Below are 18,848 nucleotides of genomic sequence, written 5' to 3' on the forward strand. Positions count from 1 at the left end.
TCAAAGAAGGTAGTTGTGTTTACTGAAACTGTTTTGAAAATTTAGTCATGGAACTTGCAAATATGCTGCTGTGTGCAGAAATAACCCATGAAGTCTTGAATGAACTGTAGCTATTTGTCTGTGTTGAAGGGAGAATCACGAAACAAGCATTAAAATCAGTTGATTTTTCATTTGGCACCTGCATGACTATGGCTCTCAGTTGTCATTTTAGTTGAAAACTGCATCTGGACCTGAGCCTTTAAATTCAGATTTTGGCTGAAGGTCTTAATTTTGCAGCTTTGATTGAAAAGTCAAGGCTGGGTTTCCGCTCTGCTAGTTGATGGTATCTTTTGAAGTCTGTGAAGTTGTGTCCAGCAGAGAGCAGGAGTTCCACATTACATGCAAAGCATGATTACTGATTTAGAGGCTTTTGAAAGGGAGAAACATCTCACTCAGGAACTGTAAGGTGCAGTGGTATGTATTTTAAAACTTTTTTTTTAAGAAAAAAACAAAAGACAATGGAATTGTGCAAATTGGAAGATGGCTTTTTTTAACATCTGCTTAAAAGCAAAAATATATTCTCAAAGTTTGCAAAGATTTTCACCATTAGGAGCCTTAAAGGTCAGTGTAGCTTGCGAGACAATGGTATGAAGCAATTGCTGGAAAACAGGTGGCTTAGAAGAGGTAGAAGACTGAATGCGTCTTGGGTCTGTGGATATCTATATGTCTGTGTATCTATATATGTATGTATATATAGTTCTTTGTGTTAGAGAAGCTCACAGTCCATAGCATTTGGACCTCATCTTGTCTAGGGAAAACAAACAATACCATGGGCAATGGGGTAAGTGACATCTGATTTCTTTTAGTTTTGTTTTGTCATAATAGCTGATGATGTTTGAAAAGGTGTGAAATTTCGCAGAAGCTCTCTCCTTGTTTGCGACCTCCTTGACGTGCTACTGCCGTGAAGGTCTTCCAGCATCTAATGGGGCTGAAATCTTTCTGCTGCAGAAGGCACTGGCAGAGTAGCTCTCTTTGTGACACCTCTGCACATATAGTTATCTTGGAAATGACTGCCATTTCCCAAATTTGGATTAAGCTGGTCAGTGTGTTTGAGAGCTATGTAATGCTATATATATATGTGTACACAGAGCTTTATTGCCAAGCTTAATTTCTGTAGAAAACAGTCAAACCAAAAAGTATTTTTAAATCACACTGAGTAGAGGGCATTTTACTCTGAACGTTTTCTGAATGAGCACTAACTCCTAATGGGCAGTTCTGGGTCAGAATTACTGTAAACGTGTTCTTATCTCTGTCAGAGGGTGCCCAGCACTAAATTTTGTAATTTAGCAGGCGTTATGGTACATACTGCTTCCTCTACTCAGGGCTTCTCAAGGACTTGTTTCAGCCATGACAGGATCCCAGTTCCACCTCTAGAACATGACAGTTTAATGTGTACTGGGGGTCTTGTCTATACAAGCATGATTCTATGATTTATGAAGGAACTTGCTAGTATGGTATCAGTGCAACTTTATCCTCTTAGCACTATTATTAATAGGCCTTTATACCTCCTTATTTCTAACCTAGATCAGACAACTGATATGTGCCTGTGTGGGGAAAAGAAAGCAATTGTGTGGGCACAGTCAGAAAGCGTTTAGAATCATAGAATCATTTAGGCTGGAAAAGACCCTTAAGATCATTGAGTCCAACCGTAAACCTAACACTACTAAGCCCACCACTGAACCATGTTCCTAAGCGCCACATCTACACGTCATTTAATACCTCCAGGGATGGTGACTCAACCACTTCCCTGGGCAGCCTGTTCCAATGCTTGATAACCCTTTTGGTGAAGAAATTTTTCCTAATATATAGGAAAATATATAGGTTTGTCCAAAGTGTTTCTTTTTGGTACAAAAGCACAGTTGTGCTCTGAGTGTGGAAACCGCCTGGATAGAGAGATCGAAAGTTCTGCTTCAAGATAATAGACATTAGAATGTACAAATACATTTGATTTAAAAAATACATATTTAGATTAAAAGAAACATTAACTGTATTGACTCTGTTGGACACTTCCAGAGGTGCAACTGAAATTAGCAGTCTTCTAACATAAGCTGTCCCTACATGCCATGCACCATTTCTTGTTTTAAAATCTGTAACAGTTTGGTAGGGGAGAACATCTTAAGCAGATGTACACGAACAGGAACTTTTCAGAACCAAACAGATCTGAAGAAATATTTGCTGATGTTGAAAGTATGGTGTTCTTCTCACTTCATCATTTTACAGTATGATTATTTAGTGGCTTTGAAAAAGGAGCCAGACCAGGAACAAGTGTAGGAGGGAAAGCAGAGCTGTGCTATGCAGAGAAGGGAGGGGTGGTGTTGCTTCTCAGTGCTCAACCCCATCCCATTCATCCATCTCCCTTGTGTTTAAATGTGTGGGGCAGGGAGGGGGAAGAAGAGGAGATGGGAAACGTACTTCCAAGAACTTCCTGCTAATCCTTCAGTCTTGTTCTCACCACCTTTTTTTTTTTTTTTTTTTAGTGCAGTATTGTATTTTCCCTGCACTCTAGTGTTCTACTTCTTAGTGTTTTTTCCAGTAATCTTGCATTTTATCATATCATAGGTAAAATTTTCTTTCATTCCTTTCGAGTCCCCAACTTCTTATCAAAGAGGGAGCCAGATTTCTCCCCCTTAGCTAGCTGGCAAGGGGTAGCATGAGGGGAGGGGGTAGTAATGTCTACCTGGCATGTTGAGGGATACATAGTATGTCTTAGAAGTGGATTGCAGCTCATCTTGGGCTTTCTCCTGTGCTGAGGCAGGTAGAGCTATGTTACTTTTTGTGGAGACCCTGGAAGAAAGTTTCAGTACATCCCAATATCTGTCACTGTCTGATACTTGTTCATAAAGGCATACCAGATAGCCCAGCAGTCACCAGTGTGGAGAAAAGACTTACAGCAAGAGAGTTTCAAATGGTGGATAAATGACACTGAGGAGTGGAGGTAAAGGCTCTACTCTATGCAACTAAACTACATCTGGCTTCTGGAAGAGCTGCTAATCTGTCACTTCTGTGAATTAAAAAAGCTGCAGTAGATTTTCTGCAATAGGGAGAGGCAGCTTTGCAGGCATAAACTGCTGTTCTTGCTGACAAAACCTCTTTTTAGCCAGAAAGAAAAACACTGGTGACCCAGCCCTCAGTATTGAGTACAGGGAAAAACAGAGGAGCAGAGAAATCCAGCACAGGGATTTTGTTTTTGCTGCAGCCCGATGTCCAGGCTGTAGGGCTGGATGGAAACCTCTGAATCACTCATCTGGTTTTACAGCATCATTGTGTCTTTTCTACTGATGTTCTGTTCAGATGCCATCTAACCCATTTGCCTTAACCTGCCCCACTTCACAAAGAAAGCTTTGTTTTCCTCCTGTGTTTTCTTTGGATGGAAGCCTGGGATTTCTGGTAGGGTTATCAATTCCTCCTGGTTGCAGAAGGAAGTTTCTCTCTGAGCATTTCCCAGTCTCACTGTTTTTTTGTGTAAAAATGAAGAATGCAAAAAGCAAAAGTGGAGAAGCACAGCTCAGTCATAATTCTCATCAATAGTGATACAGTTTCACTTGCCCTGTTTTCTCTGTTATTCAGTCAAAAGCAATAAGCCTTAATTTCCTTTTCTCTCTTTACCAGGAAACTGAGGAATCAGGCCTGTTTATTGTGAATTCCTCTTGGTGTCTCCTGTGGGGAGAGCACATGTGTGTGGGGAGGAGGGGCAGGGTGGAATTACCTACTGTAAGTGATCTGCTTTGCCTTGTTTAATATCTTTGTGACAACCACATTTTTTAAAAACATACATAAATATCGACAAAATGAACATACTGTACCAGCTGATGCCTTTCAAAGACATTGTATAAAACATTAAGCCTAAAATACCTGTTTGCCTGTCACTCATGAACCATTTCCTCCTTCAGCCCATTGTCTTCCATGGCTGATTTCAGTGACAAGCTTCCTCCTGAGGCTTCCTTGACCATGGGATTTCCATGCTCTTTGCACTTCCTTTGGCTACTGGTGCCTCTGCAAATGACACTGGGATTCACCAAAGCCTGCCAAGGGCTGACCACCAAGTACCGTAGCCTGGTCATGTAGAGAACTGGGACCAGCTGAGAGCGAGCAGGCTTGGTACAGTAGCTGGAAAAGGGAGTTGGGCTGGTATAAGCCCATGTAGATGATACTGTACTGCTGCAGGTACTGGAGGTAGCTCATTTACAGCGAGTTTGGTTTTCTAGCCATAACCTTGTGTGTTGAGAACCACTTCCAGCTCTTTCTCTATATTAACTTTTCATTGTGCAGGCTTCCATTCCTCTGGTGGCTGGGTTTGCATTTTACTGCCATGACTGGGCCTAGTGAACTGTAAGAATTACTGGTAATTAGCCTAGTTTTAGCATTCATAACATTAATGAATGTCTTTCTACCTTTGTAAGTGTAGTGATTATCAAGAAGCAAACTATCCAGATATACTTTTCTCCTTCTCCTTCTTGTCCTTTGTGTTTGTCATGGGTATATGTTGTTGATAATTGGAGGAAGCTGTAGCTCTGCTTTGGAGACATGCATGCTTCTCCCATCTTACAGTGCCTCAGAATATGTTTCTGTAGCCTTCTAACCTTGTAAACAACATGGAATGAAAAAATTTGGGAAAAAAAATCAGAAATTTACCGGAAGAATCAGTAACAGTGAAAAAGGCTCTGTACAGACTATACTGCAAACTCAGAGGATAAAGTCTGTGTAGGACCTCAGAAATCTTAAGCGATACTCCAGGTAAAGAACTTGTCACAGCTGATTTTCTTGTTCTCTTGTATCTTTGTGAAAAGTGTGCATCATTTGTCCGGTACTTGGTTTTATTTTCATGCTTTTTTTTTTAAAAAACTTGTTTAATTGCAACATTTGTCCTTTCTCTAACTGACATTTTGGGTGTGAATGTGCAGTGCATGCACAGTCATGTGCATAAGACGCTATATTTAACTTGTATGCAATATATGCTTATTCCTATAAAGTGGACATCAGTATGCACACAGCTGCAATTAATCCTTGGACAGAGACACACTCAAGTCTAGACACAAGCACAGTTCTCTCTAGATTCTGTCTCAGTGGTGTCACCAGCTGGCTGAACAGCAGGTTTGTTCAGGACTTGGGGGGTAACAGTGAATGCTGAAATCTATATGAGGCAGTAGTGCATGTTCGTGTCAAACTAAGGCAAACCATATATTGGGCTACATTAGAAGGAGTGTGGCTGTCAGATCGAGAGCAGTTACGAGCATTGCTGAGGCTGCAGCTGTAATACTCTGTGTTAAGTTTTGGGCCTCCCAATTCAAGGAAGATGCTGAGAACTTGAAGAACTAGCAGAGGGATACTGACATTGTTAGGGACCCAGAGCACACAGCCTGCTTCAAGGAGAGCTTGAAGGAGCTGATCTTGTAGAGACTGGCAAAATAGAGAACAAGGTGCAACCTAAAAACTGCCTACACCTTCTTGAAAGGGAGTTACAAAGGTGATAGAGCCAAACTCTTCTAAGGAGTGGCAGATGGTATAATATGAAACAACAACCTTGAATTACAGCTTTGGTGGTTTAAGACAAGACATCAGGAAAAAATTCTTCACTACAAGGGTAGGGTGGCCCTGGAACAAGTTACTCAGAGAGGTGTGGAATCTTCATGCTGGGAGGTTTTTGCGACTGAACCACAGAGGACATAATCAAATATTGGTGATAGTCCTGCTTCAGGTGAGAGGTTGTATTACGTGACCCCAGAGATTCCTCCTAACCAACTTTTTTTTTTCTTTTTTAAGTTGATACTTACGCCTCAGTTATTATACTTAACTGCAGTAAGTTCTACCATGAAAAACAAACACAAAGCCTTCAATTTATAATGTTCAGGCCATGTCAAAAATTCTGTAGTATACAATTAATCTTTTTTTACTTTTTAGTGTGGTGCTGTTGGCCTCTGCATCCCATCCAGCAGGTAAAGTGGATTGAGTTGTTCCTTTTTTAAGTTTCCATATTGCCTTTCCTTTCCATGCGTGTCTTTAGAGGGCAAACCCTGTAGGATTTTAGCTCTGGAATTCAACAGGAATATGACCAATAATGTGATAACCTGTAGGAAGATGAGAGAAGGGTATGTAACACTGTGTAATTTGCATCATATTTACTATTATGTTCGTTAGCTGCCTTTTGCAAAGAAGCAGCATGGGACAGGCAACAAAGAACAGTTTTTGAGGTGATGCATGGTAAAAAACAAAGACTTCCTTGGTGAATATGAACTCGTCCCAGCAGTCCATATAGAACTGAGTTTCCTTTTCCGCACTGCCCTCAGTGCTATGCAGAGACTTTGTTTTGTTGCTTTCCTAAGATATATCCTATTGCTTGAGCCCATGGCAGGATTTGAAGTAGCAAAAGATCAAAGACTAAAAATGGAGAAATTGAGTATTTGATGGTGGCTAATATTCCTGTCATCTGATGTTTAAATAGTTAGAAGGAAAAAGATGTTTATCTGTTGCTTTCACTAGGCATTTGCTCAGTCAGAAAAACAGAAGAAGCAGCATTTAAATAATTACAAATTCTCCCTTTTGCCTGGTGGTGCATATTGTGTATACTGCATTCACCTACCAGGATAGACAAACATATTAACCAAAACAGTGCTGCATTTCAAAAGTGAAAGATGGAGCTTCCTCTGAATCTGTAGAACCTGAAGGCTGGAGAACTCCTGGGGATTGTTGATATCAAGAGCAACCAGGGCCCAGGTTCCTGGAAATACAAGTACTCGAGAGCTTTGCTTGGATCTGGGAGAATTTTTTTAAACCTCTCAATTTACTCTGTGTGACAGAATTCAAATGCCAGAGGGGGAAGCAGCCAACATATGTCTGTGTTTCCTGTTGCTTCAGTAGGACCTATCACGAGCTCTGTATAAAAGAAGTGGATATGATGCATGTCTATCCACTGGCAACTGTTGCTTAAGCAGAGTCTTCTGTATACTAGTAAAGAATAGTCTTATGTATCCCTTTCCCCTTTTTCAGCAAAGGCAGGAACTGTCTAGAAGCAAGGTCAGAGAAATCATTAAACACATGCAAAATGTGGAAAGCATCATAAATGAAAAGTCAGCCAGCTGTAAAGGCTCAAAGGAATGTTGAACTAGTAATGTTCATATAATTGCTGTTCCCCTGATTGTAACAGTGGGTAATTCTTTTTCTCGTGTTCCCCTGAGTATATTGCTTTGTCCCTCAGGTGATCTCTTCAGTGCCTTGGACTTTCCGTTCCTGTACTTCTACAGGTTTCATAGCAGCTGCTGTGCCAGGTAACCTCTGTATAACAAGACATGTGAACAGCCTTGACTGTCAATTAAAATTTTGGAGCATGTGAAACTTTAGTTATACTAGTTTCTGTTGGCATAAGCCAGTAAAACTACAGAGAATATGTGTCTGTGGATATGCATTTGAAGGTATGAGATTCAAATGTGATGGAAGTATATGTGTTTATTTGAGTGAGTGCATTCTGATCAGGAGATTTCCCAGTGCCAGTAAAATAATTTCTACATAATGTAGCAAAGCTTTGATAAATAGCATCTCTCAAATGCTTCTCAAGTCAGATTAGCCCTTTTAAAACTTTCTGTTTGCAGTGATTACAAAGTAGTAGTCTTCAGCAGTATATGGTGTACATGGATTTATTTGCCTGTACATCTTGTTATTTGGCAGAATGCTTTTTTTGGGTAAAAGGGGAAAGCTTTAACAAGCATTTCCGTATTTTGAGTAACAAAAGTTCACTGTCCAATAGTGTAATACTCACAGAACAATGTAAATATGTTTCCTATAGGTCTTAATTATCTCCAAAAAATTTATTCGTGTCTTTCTTCTCTGGTCCTTTGCCGAATTGAAGTATTTTCTTTTTAGAGGGGAAAAAGTATTTTCATGCTAACTAGTGGCAAAAATGTTTCCTGATTGTTAGGGATTTTCTTACTTGTATCCAGATTTTCCATTAAAGGGAATATTAAAAGTGATTGTTAAATATTTCCCTATGTGCATACTTTTTTTGTATGAAAGAAACTTTTTTCAAGGGTGAACTATCCACACTGCAAGTAACTTGCAACTAGGTATTAATGAATAAGTTGGTCCATGGTAGGTAGATTTCTTCTTGAAGGCAAGGTCTAACTGCAGGCACTAACAGGTATATGTCTAGCCCAGATATTCTCCTCTTTCATTTAATTAGAATTTTACCACTGTTGTAGCCTCCCATTTCTGTTTCCATTGCCCCAGCTTCAGTACATGTATAGTAGATAGCACTGTACTCTACAGCAAGCAGAAAGGAATAGTTAGATGGAGAAACAAGCATCTCAGTTGCTCTCCTGCATATTGTAATCTAGTGTCTACAAGTATGTCTACAAAGTAGACGTAAAGGATTTGGAGGAAAACCTATACAATGTGAAGTAAGGGTAACTAATACAGCTAAATCTACTACCTGTGCAGAACATCTGAAGCATTAGTTGTAGGGTGCAAAGTGCTCCATTTATTTAATGAAATAAATTGGAGTTGCAGCATCAATAGTTCAGGTATTATAATTAGCTGTTTCACTTTTTATCTCTGAATTACACTAAGCAGCTTCTAATCACTTTGAATAAAAACCCTTCTCAGCAGAGCAGATGATGTGGAACAAACTTAAGCCAGCTACTGGACTTTCAAAAGTCTGTGCAGTGCTGCTTCATTGAACTCACTGTTTTCTCAGAGTGGAATGCTCTACTGCTCAGCACTTCATCCTCTGCAACAAGGAGATCTGTTTGGGTCTGTCTTTTATCATCAAAGCAGTATCTGCTTTCCTGGTTCCAGGCACAGCCGATAGTCCTTTGGAGTCTTGTGTTATGGCTCATTTTAAGAAATCTTAGTACCTCCTACTCCTGGGTAGTTATCTTACCCTACTGTTTGGTGTATCAAAACCATCTGTGCTGACATGTGGCTGAGATGCAACTTTGCCACAGGTACTAAGCAGGGAACAGCACTTGGCTGAGGTGCTGGAGCCTAGCATGGAACTTCTGACCTGGGGAGCCACCATCTTCCACCTTTCTGGCCATTGCAGAGAGAGGACCAGCTGCATTGCGTCACTACCCAGAACAGCATACCCTCTTCAAATACCAAGGCACGTTTTACCTCGCCAACTGTATGCTGTGTTGATCCTATCTCCTTTCCTATGCAGCTTCCCACAGTACTTTGTAATCTCTTATGCCTCTCAACCAGCCACACAGTAATTTGTGCCTTACATATTTTGAAGTCCTTTCTATTCCCTGCTTGCTGGTTTACACTGTTTCACTGGTTCACAACGAGTGGTTTGTAAGTATGTCACAAATGAAACAAAATCCAGAGCCAAAGCTTGTAAGAGATGTGAAGTCCAGTGAGATGTGGAACAATTTACTTAAGAGTAGTCTTGGCTACAGGAGCATTGGGGACTACTGTCCTATATGATTTGAGAATCAAAATTCCCTTAATTGTCAGCAGAGAGCTTTGGACTATTCTGTTCCCAGCACTATTGAGTCATCTGTCTATTTGTTATACAGTGGAGATGTATTTGACTTCCTAATTAGAATTTAGGCTTTGTGAAATTTAAACAGCTTGAAAGCTTCAGGCAGAAACTTTCCAGTGGTTATTTTTTCAGTTCAAGGCTCTGTGGAGGTTGGAGTGAGTTAGTTGCCAAACATGTGTGGCTCCTGTTGAAATTAGTATTGCCTTTATTCAGGGCCATTTCAATGCCTGAAGTTAATATTTCACCTCATGTTTCCAATAATCTCTACTTTTCTGATTATGCGAGTTCATTAGAGACCAGTCATAAAAGTGTCAGACTTTACTCAGACTCTAGTCACAGACTGAACAAAACTCAAGATGTACTGGACCATAATGTAAGCTCTTTGCCCACCAGCTTGCTTTCTCCAAATAGGGTTAACACTGCAGTTCTGCATTAAGAAAATCAAGGTGCCTGTAAGAGGTTGCTTAGCTGAAATTAAGAGACTTTATTAACAAGCTTTCCCCATCCCTTGCAGTGGACTCTTGGGATTTTTTCTGATGTTGCACACAGTGAAGCTAAAAAGCAGCACAACCTCAGGGCAATATGCAGCATGGATTTTCCTTGCAAAGGTAAGAGAAAGACTGTCACAGGAACACAGTGGATCTGTGCTTCTCCCAAGAGAACTGAGGAATTTCTGCATCTCTAGCTTTCTTTGCTATTACTGTCTGATGCTCCTAGGGCCTGTCTGTGCAACCTGCATGTAGAGTTGAAGCAACAAATACCAGGTGCATAATGAGCCAGGATTGTTAGCTAAAATGAAATACTGTATATAGGCTAAGTTTAATGGAACTGGGCTGATTACTGCAGCTGATTTGGCCTGCTGAATCCCAAAGGTGTTTTGGAGAATACTCCTTTTGAGAGTGTGTGCACCAGCCATTTTTTCCAGTGTGTCTTCCCCAAGCCAAGCGTTAAGACTAGTTCACTCAAGTTCAGTACCAGATCTCCCACTGTTACTGTTGCAGGGGAGAGAGGTGGATGTTATTTGCCTTGACACTAACGAGGCTTTTGACAGTATCTCCCACAATGTTCGTGTATCCAGATTTGATTGTTACAGTTTAGATGGGCAGAGAATTAGATGGGTAAAGAAATGGTTGGATGATGAGGCTCAGAAGGTAGAAGTTAATGATTCCTACTCTAACTGGAGACTTGTGACAACTGGAGTAGAACAGGGGTCTGTCCTGGGACTCATCCTGTTTAACATCTTTATTGAAGAGTCAGTCAATAACACTGAAGGAAAGGGTTGCCTTCCAGAGGGACCTGAACAGGCTGGAGGAATGGGCCAACAAAAATCTTACAAAATTCAGCAAGGACAGATGTGAAGGCCTGCACATGGGAAGGAGGAACCCCTGGCCATAATAGAGGCTGGGAACTGGATGGCTGGGAAGCAGCTCTGCAGGAAAGGACCTGGGGATTTTGGTAGACAGCAAGCTGAATGTGAGCCAGCAGTGTGCCCTGACAGCTAAGAAGGCCAAAAGTATCCTGGGTTGTACTAACAGTAGTACAGGCAGTAAATTCATGGAAGTGATCATGCCCCTCTACTTGGCACTTGTTAAACCACGTCTGGAATGGGAAGCCTTGTGTCAGGCACACACCTCAATACAGGGAAGACATTGATAAACTGTAGTGAGTTTGGCAGAGGGTTGCCAAGAAAGTCAGGGGGCTGGAGCACTTGCCTCATGAGGAGTGGCTGCTGGACCAGGCTTGTTCAGCCTGGAAGAGAGACAGCTTTGGGAGCACCTAACAAACAGTAGCTATGGAGAAATTATCAGGAAGACAGATTCAGGCTATTGACGGTGAATGGTGGGTAGGAGGGGGGGTTGTAAGATAAAAAGCAGAAGTTGAAACAAGAGAGGTTCAGATTGGGTATAAGGAAAAACTTTTTCAGCCTGAGGACAAGTCAGGCAGGGGCACAGGTTGCCCAGGGAGGCTGTGCAGTCTCTGTCTTTGAAGCTTTTCAAGACTCAACTGGACAAATGCCTGACCAACCTGGTCTGACCTCCTGAGGTCCATTCCTACTGGAACTATCCTGTGATCCGTGTATATAGGGTCTGGCTGTACTTGATTTAAGTTATTAGCAGCTTATTTGTTAAAATATCAATGGTAAATGCAGTCAGAAAAGCTTGTCAGACTCCTTTTCCCTGGTTAGATTTTACTTTGTTTCATCACCCTCAGCTAGGTCATCTGAAAACCACAACCTTCCTACGTGGTTTGTGATCACAGCTTTCCTACTACACTGAATGAAGCTCTTACCTTACAAAAAAAAAAAAAAAAAGTAGACTTGAATAATACATTTGTTTAGAAACTGTAGTCAAATGAGTCTTTGTTTTTTCTGGGGATAACAAAAAAGGAGCGGTATGGCTCATTTTGTGCTTTGCAAGCTGTTCCACACTGTACAAGTCACATAGAGTTTCTCACCAGTTTGAATTTCTTCCAAACATTCTGACTGTTCAGATTTAGTACCTTAGCTTTCTTCTTGCTTCTTGGTAGCAAGTCAACTGATCTAAAGCTTGCTCTTGCATCTTTTTTTTTTTTTTTTGCTTGTTTGACATTCTGAGTTGGAGATGGGAGTAGCTGGCTCTGCTAGTAGGTGTTGTGGATAAGGAGAAATGGTTCATGTGGTATTTATGACCTATCTGAAAAATATTCAGGCAAAGAAGTGTTGTGAAATATATTTTAAGCAGATTTGGGTCCTTACCAGCTGAAGGGGATCAGAGCCACAAAGTCTGGACTGGATCAGAGCTTTCCCAAACTTCAAGGGTTTCTAGATTTATGGGGTTTTGGCCAGTTCTAGACATGTTAGACAATGTTTGTTCTAGCCACTGTTGTCAATGAAATTACGTGCCCTTATAGCAACTAAAAATTTGTCCATGTCATGGTGATAATTTAATCTGTTCTTCAGGCTTAAAAGTCTGTGTTTATTAATGTGCATGGTTTCATTATCTTACTTAGGAAGGTTTTTGTAACAGAGCAAATTAGTCCTTTTCCTTTTGTAGCTTCTAACCCAGTGCTCAAATTATATGTTTTGTCTTCAATTCAAAGAGGGCAATAAGTAATAAGGACGTGAGATCTGTCTGTAGCACTAATAATTTTACCGAATCTAGCAGTTTCCCTAATGTCTTTCACTGATGTTTTAAAACTTTCTGTAAGCATGATTTTAGGGCCCAGTCATATCCATCTGAGGCAGCATGGGTAGCATGGAGGAACTGTGGCTCCAAGTGCTGAATTACAGCTGATTTTGGTTTAGAAGTCAGTGAATGTTTGAAAAATTTGGGAACACTATACATGAGTTTTAAAACAGAGATCAAAAGAGACTGCAGAGACAGACACAGGCAGAAAGGAAGAGCTGAACTGGACCTTGCCAAGGAGGGTAGGGGCTGATCTACCAGCTCCTACAAAATTCTCAGAAGGTATCTTATCAGAAGGTAACTATAAATTTACATATAGTCTCAGCTATAAGGAACTATAAATTTATGTATGGAGTGGGTAAGAAGAGTCCTATCTATCTGATCACTAATGCTACTTCCTGCAGGTGTTTGGAAGTGTTAAAACTACATACTGATCCAGCCCAATGTTGCCTGGGTATAAGCACTGTCTCAGTCACATCTTAAGTCATTGTGAGTGCAGAAAAGCTGTATTTAAATATACTAACTATAAAAATCTGTTTACATCCAAGTGTGTCACTCCCTTTTTTTTTTTTTTTAAAAAAAAAAAAAGAGAGAGAGAAAAGGAAGTTAATGTGGATGAAGAATAAAGATAGGAAGTATTTGAATCTGGACTTGCAGAAGGAGATCCAGTGGAAAAAAAACTTCTGGTCACAGTAACAGCTTTGCATTCCCACATGAGCATTTTTCTTGGATTGAGTAGTGCCCTAGATCATCCTCTTAATCTCTCAGACTGACTGGAGTTTTCACCAGCAGTTGGAAAGGAGCAGCATTTGAAGCCGGAATATGTTTATCTTGCAAATGAGCCAAGAAAGGAGAATGCTGTAGTCCTCAGGCAGCAGCGCAGGCCTCTAGGGAGGTGCAGAGGATCAGAAAATCTGTTTTCCATTTGGATGCTTTGTACCTATGTGACTGATGAGCTGAGGCTGAGATCATTGCCACCACTGCATTTCTTGTTAAGTGCTGATAGACCAAGAAACTAACCATGAGATTTGATTGGACCTGCTTTGCAGATTCAAGGAGACATTCTTTGCGAAGCCCACATATTTGGCCTCCCTGCCCTCTAATTTTTCATTCACTTAAAAACTGGAGCTGGGTCATTACTTGTTTTTACAATATTTTGGCTGTGGCCACTTAATCAATGTATGAGGGTTTTTTAATTCTTCCCCGTAATGATTTCTGACAGCTTTTGTGTCAAAGCATTGCTTTTTGCAGAGACGGACAAAGCACAGGTTTCATCTGTGTATATCATCCTGTGTGGTATTTATAGTGACAAATGCTCTCTGCACTTTTGCTGTGAAAGCAAATAGTGCGTGTGTGTTAGTCAGTCTGTACAGATTCACGAGAAATGCCAAAAAATCACTAAAGTGATCTCTAAAACAAACAAAAAAATGCTTTTAAGAAGCCCAAGAAATATGGAATGCTTTGTCGTAGCCTTGCAGAGATTTAATCCCCAGAAGAGCAAGGATTTGAAGCTGTAATGAGATTTCTTGTTTTAATTTGAAAGCTATGCTGGTATCATGGGTTATGTACTGGAAAGAAAAACTGGAGATGCTCATATATACAGACAGAAGCATCTGGTGAGAACGCTAATGAGCTCTAACAGTGCTGTCAGTGAGTTTGTTTAGATTAAGTCTGCCAATCTGTATCTGGTGATGAAACCTGTTAGGTTCTCAATAAGCAGCAGAAATAATTTGAATCATGAATAGAAGGGAAAATGGTATTTCAGAACTTTTCTTCAGCAAGATACTCGTTACTTATGAATTCATATTACCCTGTCATGTTTAGTGTTTTCCCAATAAACTTGTAGTAGAGAATTCAGCTTGTTTCCTGTAGGAACCTATTGAGACAGCTTGTTATAAAGAGGAAGAATAAATGGGAAGATGAGTGGATTTTGGATTCTCTCTTTCTTCCTTCCTCATGTGAAGAAATGAAGTTGGATAACTGAAATCAAGTTACACTGAGTTTTACACTAGTTTGGTATTATGCATTGGTTGGAAGAAAATTTAGATGAATCTTATCAGGTGTATGCAATCTTTTTCCATATGGCCATCCAATGCACCATTATGTAATCCCTAGTGTATCTGAACAGTGTTGGAGGCTCCCTGATACATGAAAGCATCCCCTGTCAGCTGCTTTGGTTCCTTGTTTGTTAACTTAAGAAGTGTTTTCCCCAGGTCACCCTATGTTTAACGCTGGCTGCCAGACATTGTGAAAGTAATTTTGCAGGAGTGGCTGAAAGAGTATTTTATCCATGGGTCCTATGTGCCTAACTGTGGCCCAGTGTACTTACACCACTGCACTGTTAGTCTTCCCCACACTGTTAGTCTTCCCCAAAAATATATAACAGCTATTCAAATTGCCTCCTGTAGTCTTTGATTTTCTATTTTGTGTCTGTGTATCTGCTTCTTTGGTCCCCATGGTTTCTTGAAGAGAATGGATGGACTAGATCCATCTTCATGTCAGTGCAAAAAAATGAATGATACTTCTTTTAAAGATCAGAAAAGTACTGATTTTTTAATTAAAGCAGAAATTATCTTTTTCCTGCTTCTCATAAAATGGAGAGGCCACAACTGCAAGTCTTCTGGGGCTCCCAGCCTGGTTATGCTCACTACACCTCTCTCCATAGATAGCAGTTCACATGAGAATGTTATCAGCTTTAATTCCAGGGGTAAACCAACCAAGAGAAGTAAAACTAATTCATGCTTTTCCACATTTTTGCAGTCTTAAAGCCTCTGTTAAAGCCTGCACTCCTTTTTGTATATCTCTTAATTCCTCTCTCACTGCTGCTTAGCATGAAAGTGCTATAAAATATTCTGGTCCAGAATGTCAGTTCCTTACTTCTCCTGAGGGCTTGCAGAAATAAGTGCCACTCTAAAAGAGTCTAGCCGTTGTTACCTTTTGAAGCAAATAGCTCTCCTTGTTAATCTCTGCCCTAATGGGAGAGGCTTCTGGATTAAAAAATCTGTTTAAAAATCTAATACACATATCATAATCAGAACAAGAATGTGTTTGGTTATCTCATGCTTACCTAACTTGGTTATACTGTAGACTGAAGTAGTGTCTTCTTTGCATGTTGTTGTGCTCAGGGAAAAGTGACAGTGAGATTCTTGGCTGAAAATCATATTGCTTTCTTGGCTTGGACCTCATAAAGCTTTATGCAAAAATGTCATAAACTCCCACTGGAGTTCCATGAACACAGTACGTTTTCATTCGGCAAAGATCCTGCAGTGTGTGTAAGGCTGTCTCGAGATCTCTGCTTGCCCAGTCTGGAAAACCTGTGCAGCAGCAAACCAAAGCCCTGGGAGAGAGGGAGAATTGTGTGCTAGACCTGGCCAGACTCTGCTGGTAGGTGCTCTTGGTGGCACCAGCATGGTCTGAAGCACGTCTCTAATCTGAGAGAGGGAGTTTCCATGACTCTAAAGATTTCAAGTATGCCATGAAGGGGTTCATAAGAGTGGAAGTGAGCTTCTTCCATCTACGCACCTTGTGTACTCTTATGCATGTGGATATGCACGCACATAGGCATAAAGACAATTAAAAATGATTAAAATCCTTATTGATTTGTGGTTGGTCCTCGCTGTATGAAATACGTACATTTATTCTTGACACATATATTTGATTCCTGTGAGTCACCATGGGGACTATGCAAATACCTTGGAAAAGAAAATGTGTTTCTCAGCTGAGCTTGACGAGCAGATAAGGCAGTGTGCTCTTAACTGCATCTTAAGGGTCTATAAAAAAGACCAGTTGCTGAAACCTTAAAAGTATAGGTTTTCGGGTAGTTTCCATGGAGACAGCTTGATAGTTACCTTGTAGCATCCAACACTAATTACACCATATAATTGTTGAGAAGACATCAGTCTCCATAACAACTCCTTTGTGTGCTACATGACCGCTAAGCTAAGAGGCAGAGGCTCCCTGGGGCACTAATGCAATTTAAGGAAGCTGTCTTGTAAGAATAACAGACTTATTGGAGATTTCAAATATCCAAGTGTTGGAGATTTCGAATATCCAAGTAATGGAAGATTTTAATATGTACATTAAGAGGTGTTGTGAAGGGCTGTAGGTGTGTATCCATTGAAAATGTCAGCTCTACAGCTTTTGGGCATGACATGGTCACACAAAGAGGTACATAAAGTTATGTGTTGAGGCTTCGGGTAGTATCACAGCACAATTTTCATCTGTGCTTGATATAATAAATCCAGTCTCAGCAGACTTTAATTGATAGATTGAGCCCTAAGAGATGCTCTGAATTAGTTTGTTTCCTTTTATCCATCATGATATCCATTTGAAGTACATCGTGTAATTTGGTGTGGTCATTCTCTTGAACATAAAGCTAATTGCAGAACCACGAGCTTGGCGTATGTCTTTGGAAGGTAGTTTTTCATCCCTACCCTTGACAAACCGTCTGTATGTACTTGACAGTAGAAAATGACAATTTAAAAGTAGATTTTGTCAAATCTAACAGAATTTTGAATTGCAGAGGATGCAGGTTCATTGGTTTCTCTGTATAACAGATTTCTAGTCTACCATGTTTTTATTTGGTCTCCTGGAATTACTTATATATGCAAAGCTGAGGCTGGGAGATGAATCATGACAAAGAGAAGAGAAAAGAATGAGACTGTTTTGGAAATTGTTTCCATTGCTAATGTACTGGTGTAGATGCCGAAATTGTATGGGAGAACTGTGCACTATATAACATACAGGTTAGGAGGTTTCAAAGCTAGGTAAGACCAGGCATCCAAAAATGACCAAAAATAGCCACATTCTTCTTCCTTGCTGGGTTCCCTGTTCTTTTCAGAATCTGGATTGCTAGCTGCCTTTTTGATTCTTAAAAGCCTTCATGGGTGAAATGTCTCCAGACTGCCTCCCCAATCTTGAGCCCAATCATTGACCTCTCTGATAGGCACTTGGTGTCACACTCCAGGTTGCTTTCTTCAGAAACTTCTCATGTTAGCGAGCTGCTTCTGTCTGAAACAGGTCTCCCTGTCTTTCTCTTCCTCTCCCTCCCCAGGTGAGAACCAGTCTTTGCAAAATCTCAAGTGCATTCATGTTTCAATCCCACTCTGTACACCTGTTTAAGGATTAAATTTTGACTTTTGACAAAAGTCAGCAAACAGCCGTAGGGCTCTAGGGGAGGCAGACTGTGAATGGCTTATGTGTTGTCCCTGAAGTATGTGGTGCTCAGGGAAATGGGGCAGGCTTTAGACAACCTCAGGAGATGAATCTGAGCTGTTCTCTCGTCCTGTCCACATCTAGCACGGAGAGAAAGAGGGCAGAGTCCAGCTTTCTTTCCATGCATGTTGTTATGGAGGGTTGTCCTAAGGGGGCAGAAGGGAATGGCCCTTCTTGCAGAGGCTTCCCCAGCGTTTCAGAGGGAGTGGGAGGCCAGAGACTGTAGTCATACTATAGTCACCTCTGTCACTGTCTTCCCATGCACGAGAGACACAGGGACCCAAAGGACTGAGTGTGTAACCTTGAGACGTTGCTCATAAAAGGCATTGCTCAAAATGGATTAGCTGTGTTAGCATTTTAGAAAATGTTTTTTCAAGTATCATGTTTTTTTAAGGTTTCTGATGGAATATTTTGACCTTTTGTAACAGTGAATGGTTAGAAAGCCCTGGAAAGACTTTTTTGTTTTTGAATGGAAAAATAAAACCTTAAAGAATACCAATTCTTCCTTGCAGTCCTTAGCATAATAATAATAATAATAGCATGTCAATTTGTTTCCATTACATCATTACTAAAACAGCATAAACACACCAGAGAATGGTAACACAGAGACTGTGTCTCTGTTATTATTGTTGGGTTGTACAGAAAGGGGTCAGCAGGGAGATTTAGTTATCTGGTCTGGGAATTGTTTGTTTATGAATTAGGTTTTCCCAAAGGATTCGTGAGATAGGAAATACAATAGGAAATGGACTTTATACATGCACAGAAATACCAAAACTGTAAGTGTCATGCGGGAGAGAGGTTGATGGAAACTTGCTATTTTTGCTAACAGATTTTTAAAAAATACTTGATTACGCATCCCAAAGTTTCCTATGCTATTTTTGATACTAGTGATATCCTCCACAGAGTTCTGAATTAGTTGTGACAGAAACATGTTTTACATCTGATAATGCTGACAGGAA

General features: G+C 40.5%; 1 protein-coding gene across 6 annotated transcripts in view; it reads left to right on the forward strand.

The window, feature by feature from the left end:
* Window positions 1-18,848, forward strand: part of TMEM241 (transmembrane protein 241) — a 62,123-nt gene that overhangs the window by 21,740 nt on the left and 21,535 nt on the right. For all 6 annotated transcript variants that reach the window (XM_074899086.1, XM_074899087.1, XM_074899088.1 and 3 more), the window contains 3 exons: window positions 5,938-5,972; window positions 7,232-7,301; window positions 10,026-10,119. In XM_074899086.1, the coding sequence (XP_074755187.1) occupies window positions 5,938-5,972; window positions 7,232-7,301; window positions 10,026-10,119 (199 nt within the window). The remainder of the gene's footprint in view (window positions 1-5,937; window positions 5,973-7,231; window positions 7,302-10,025; window positions 10,120-18,848) is intronic.

This window comes from Athene noctua, chromosome 2 (assembly GCF_965140245.1).
Source record: "Athene noctua chromosome 2, bAthNoc1.hap1.1, whole genome shotgun sequence".
NCBI lineage: Eukaryota > Metazoa > Chordata > Aves > Strigiformes > Strigidae > Athene > Athene noctua.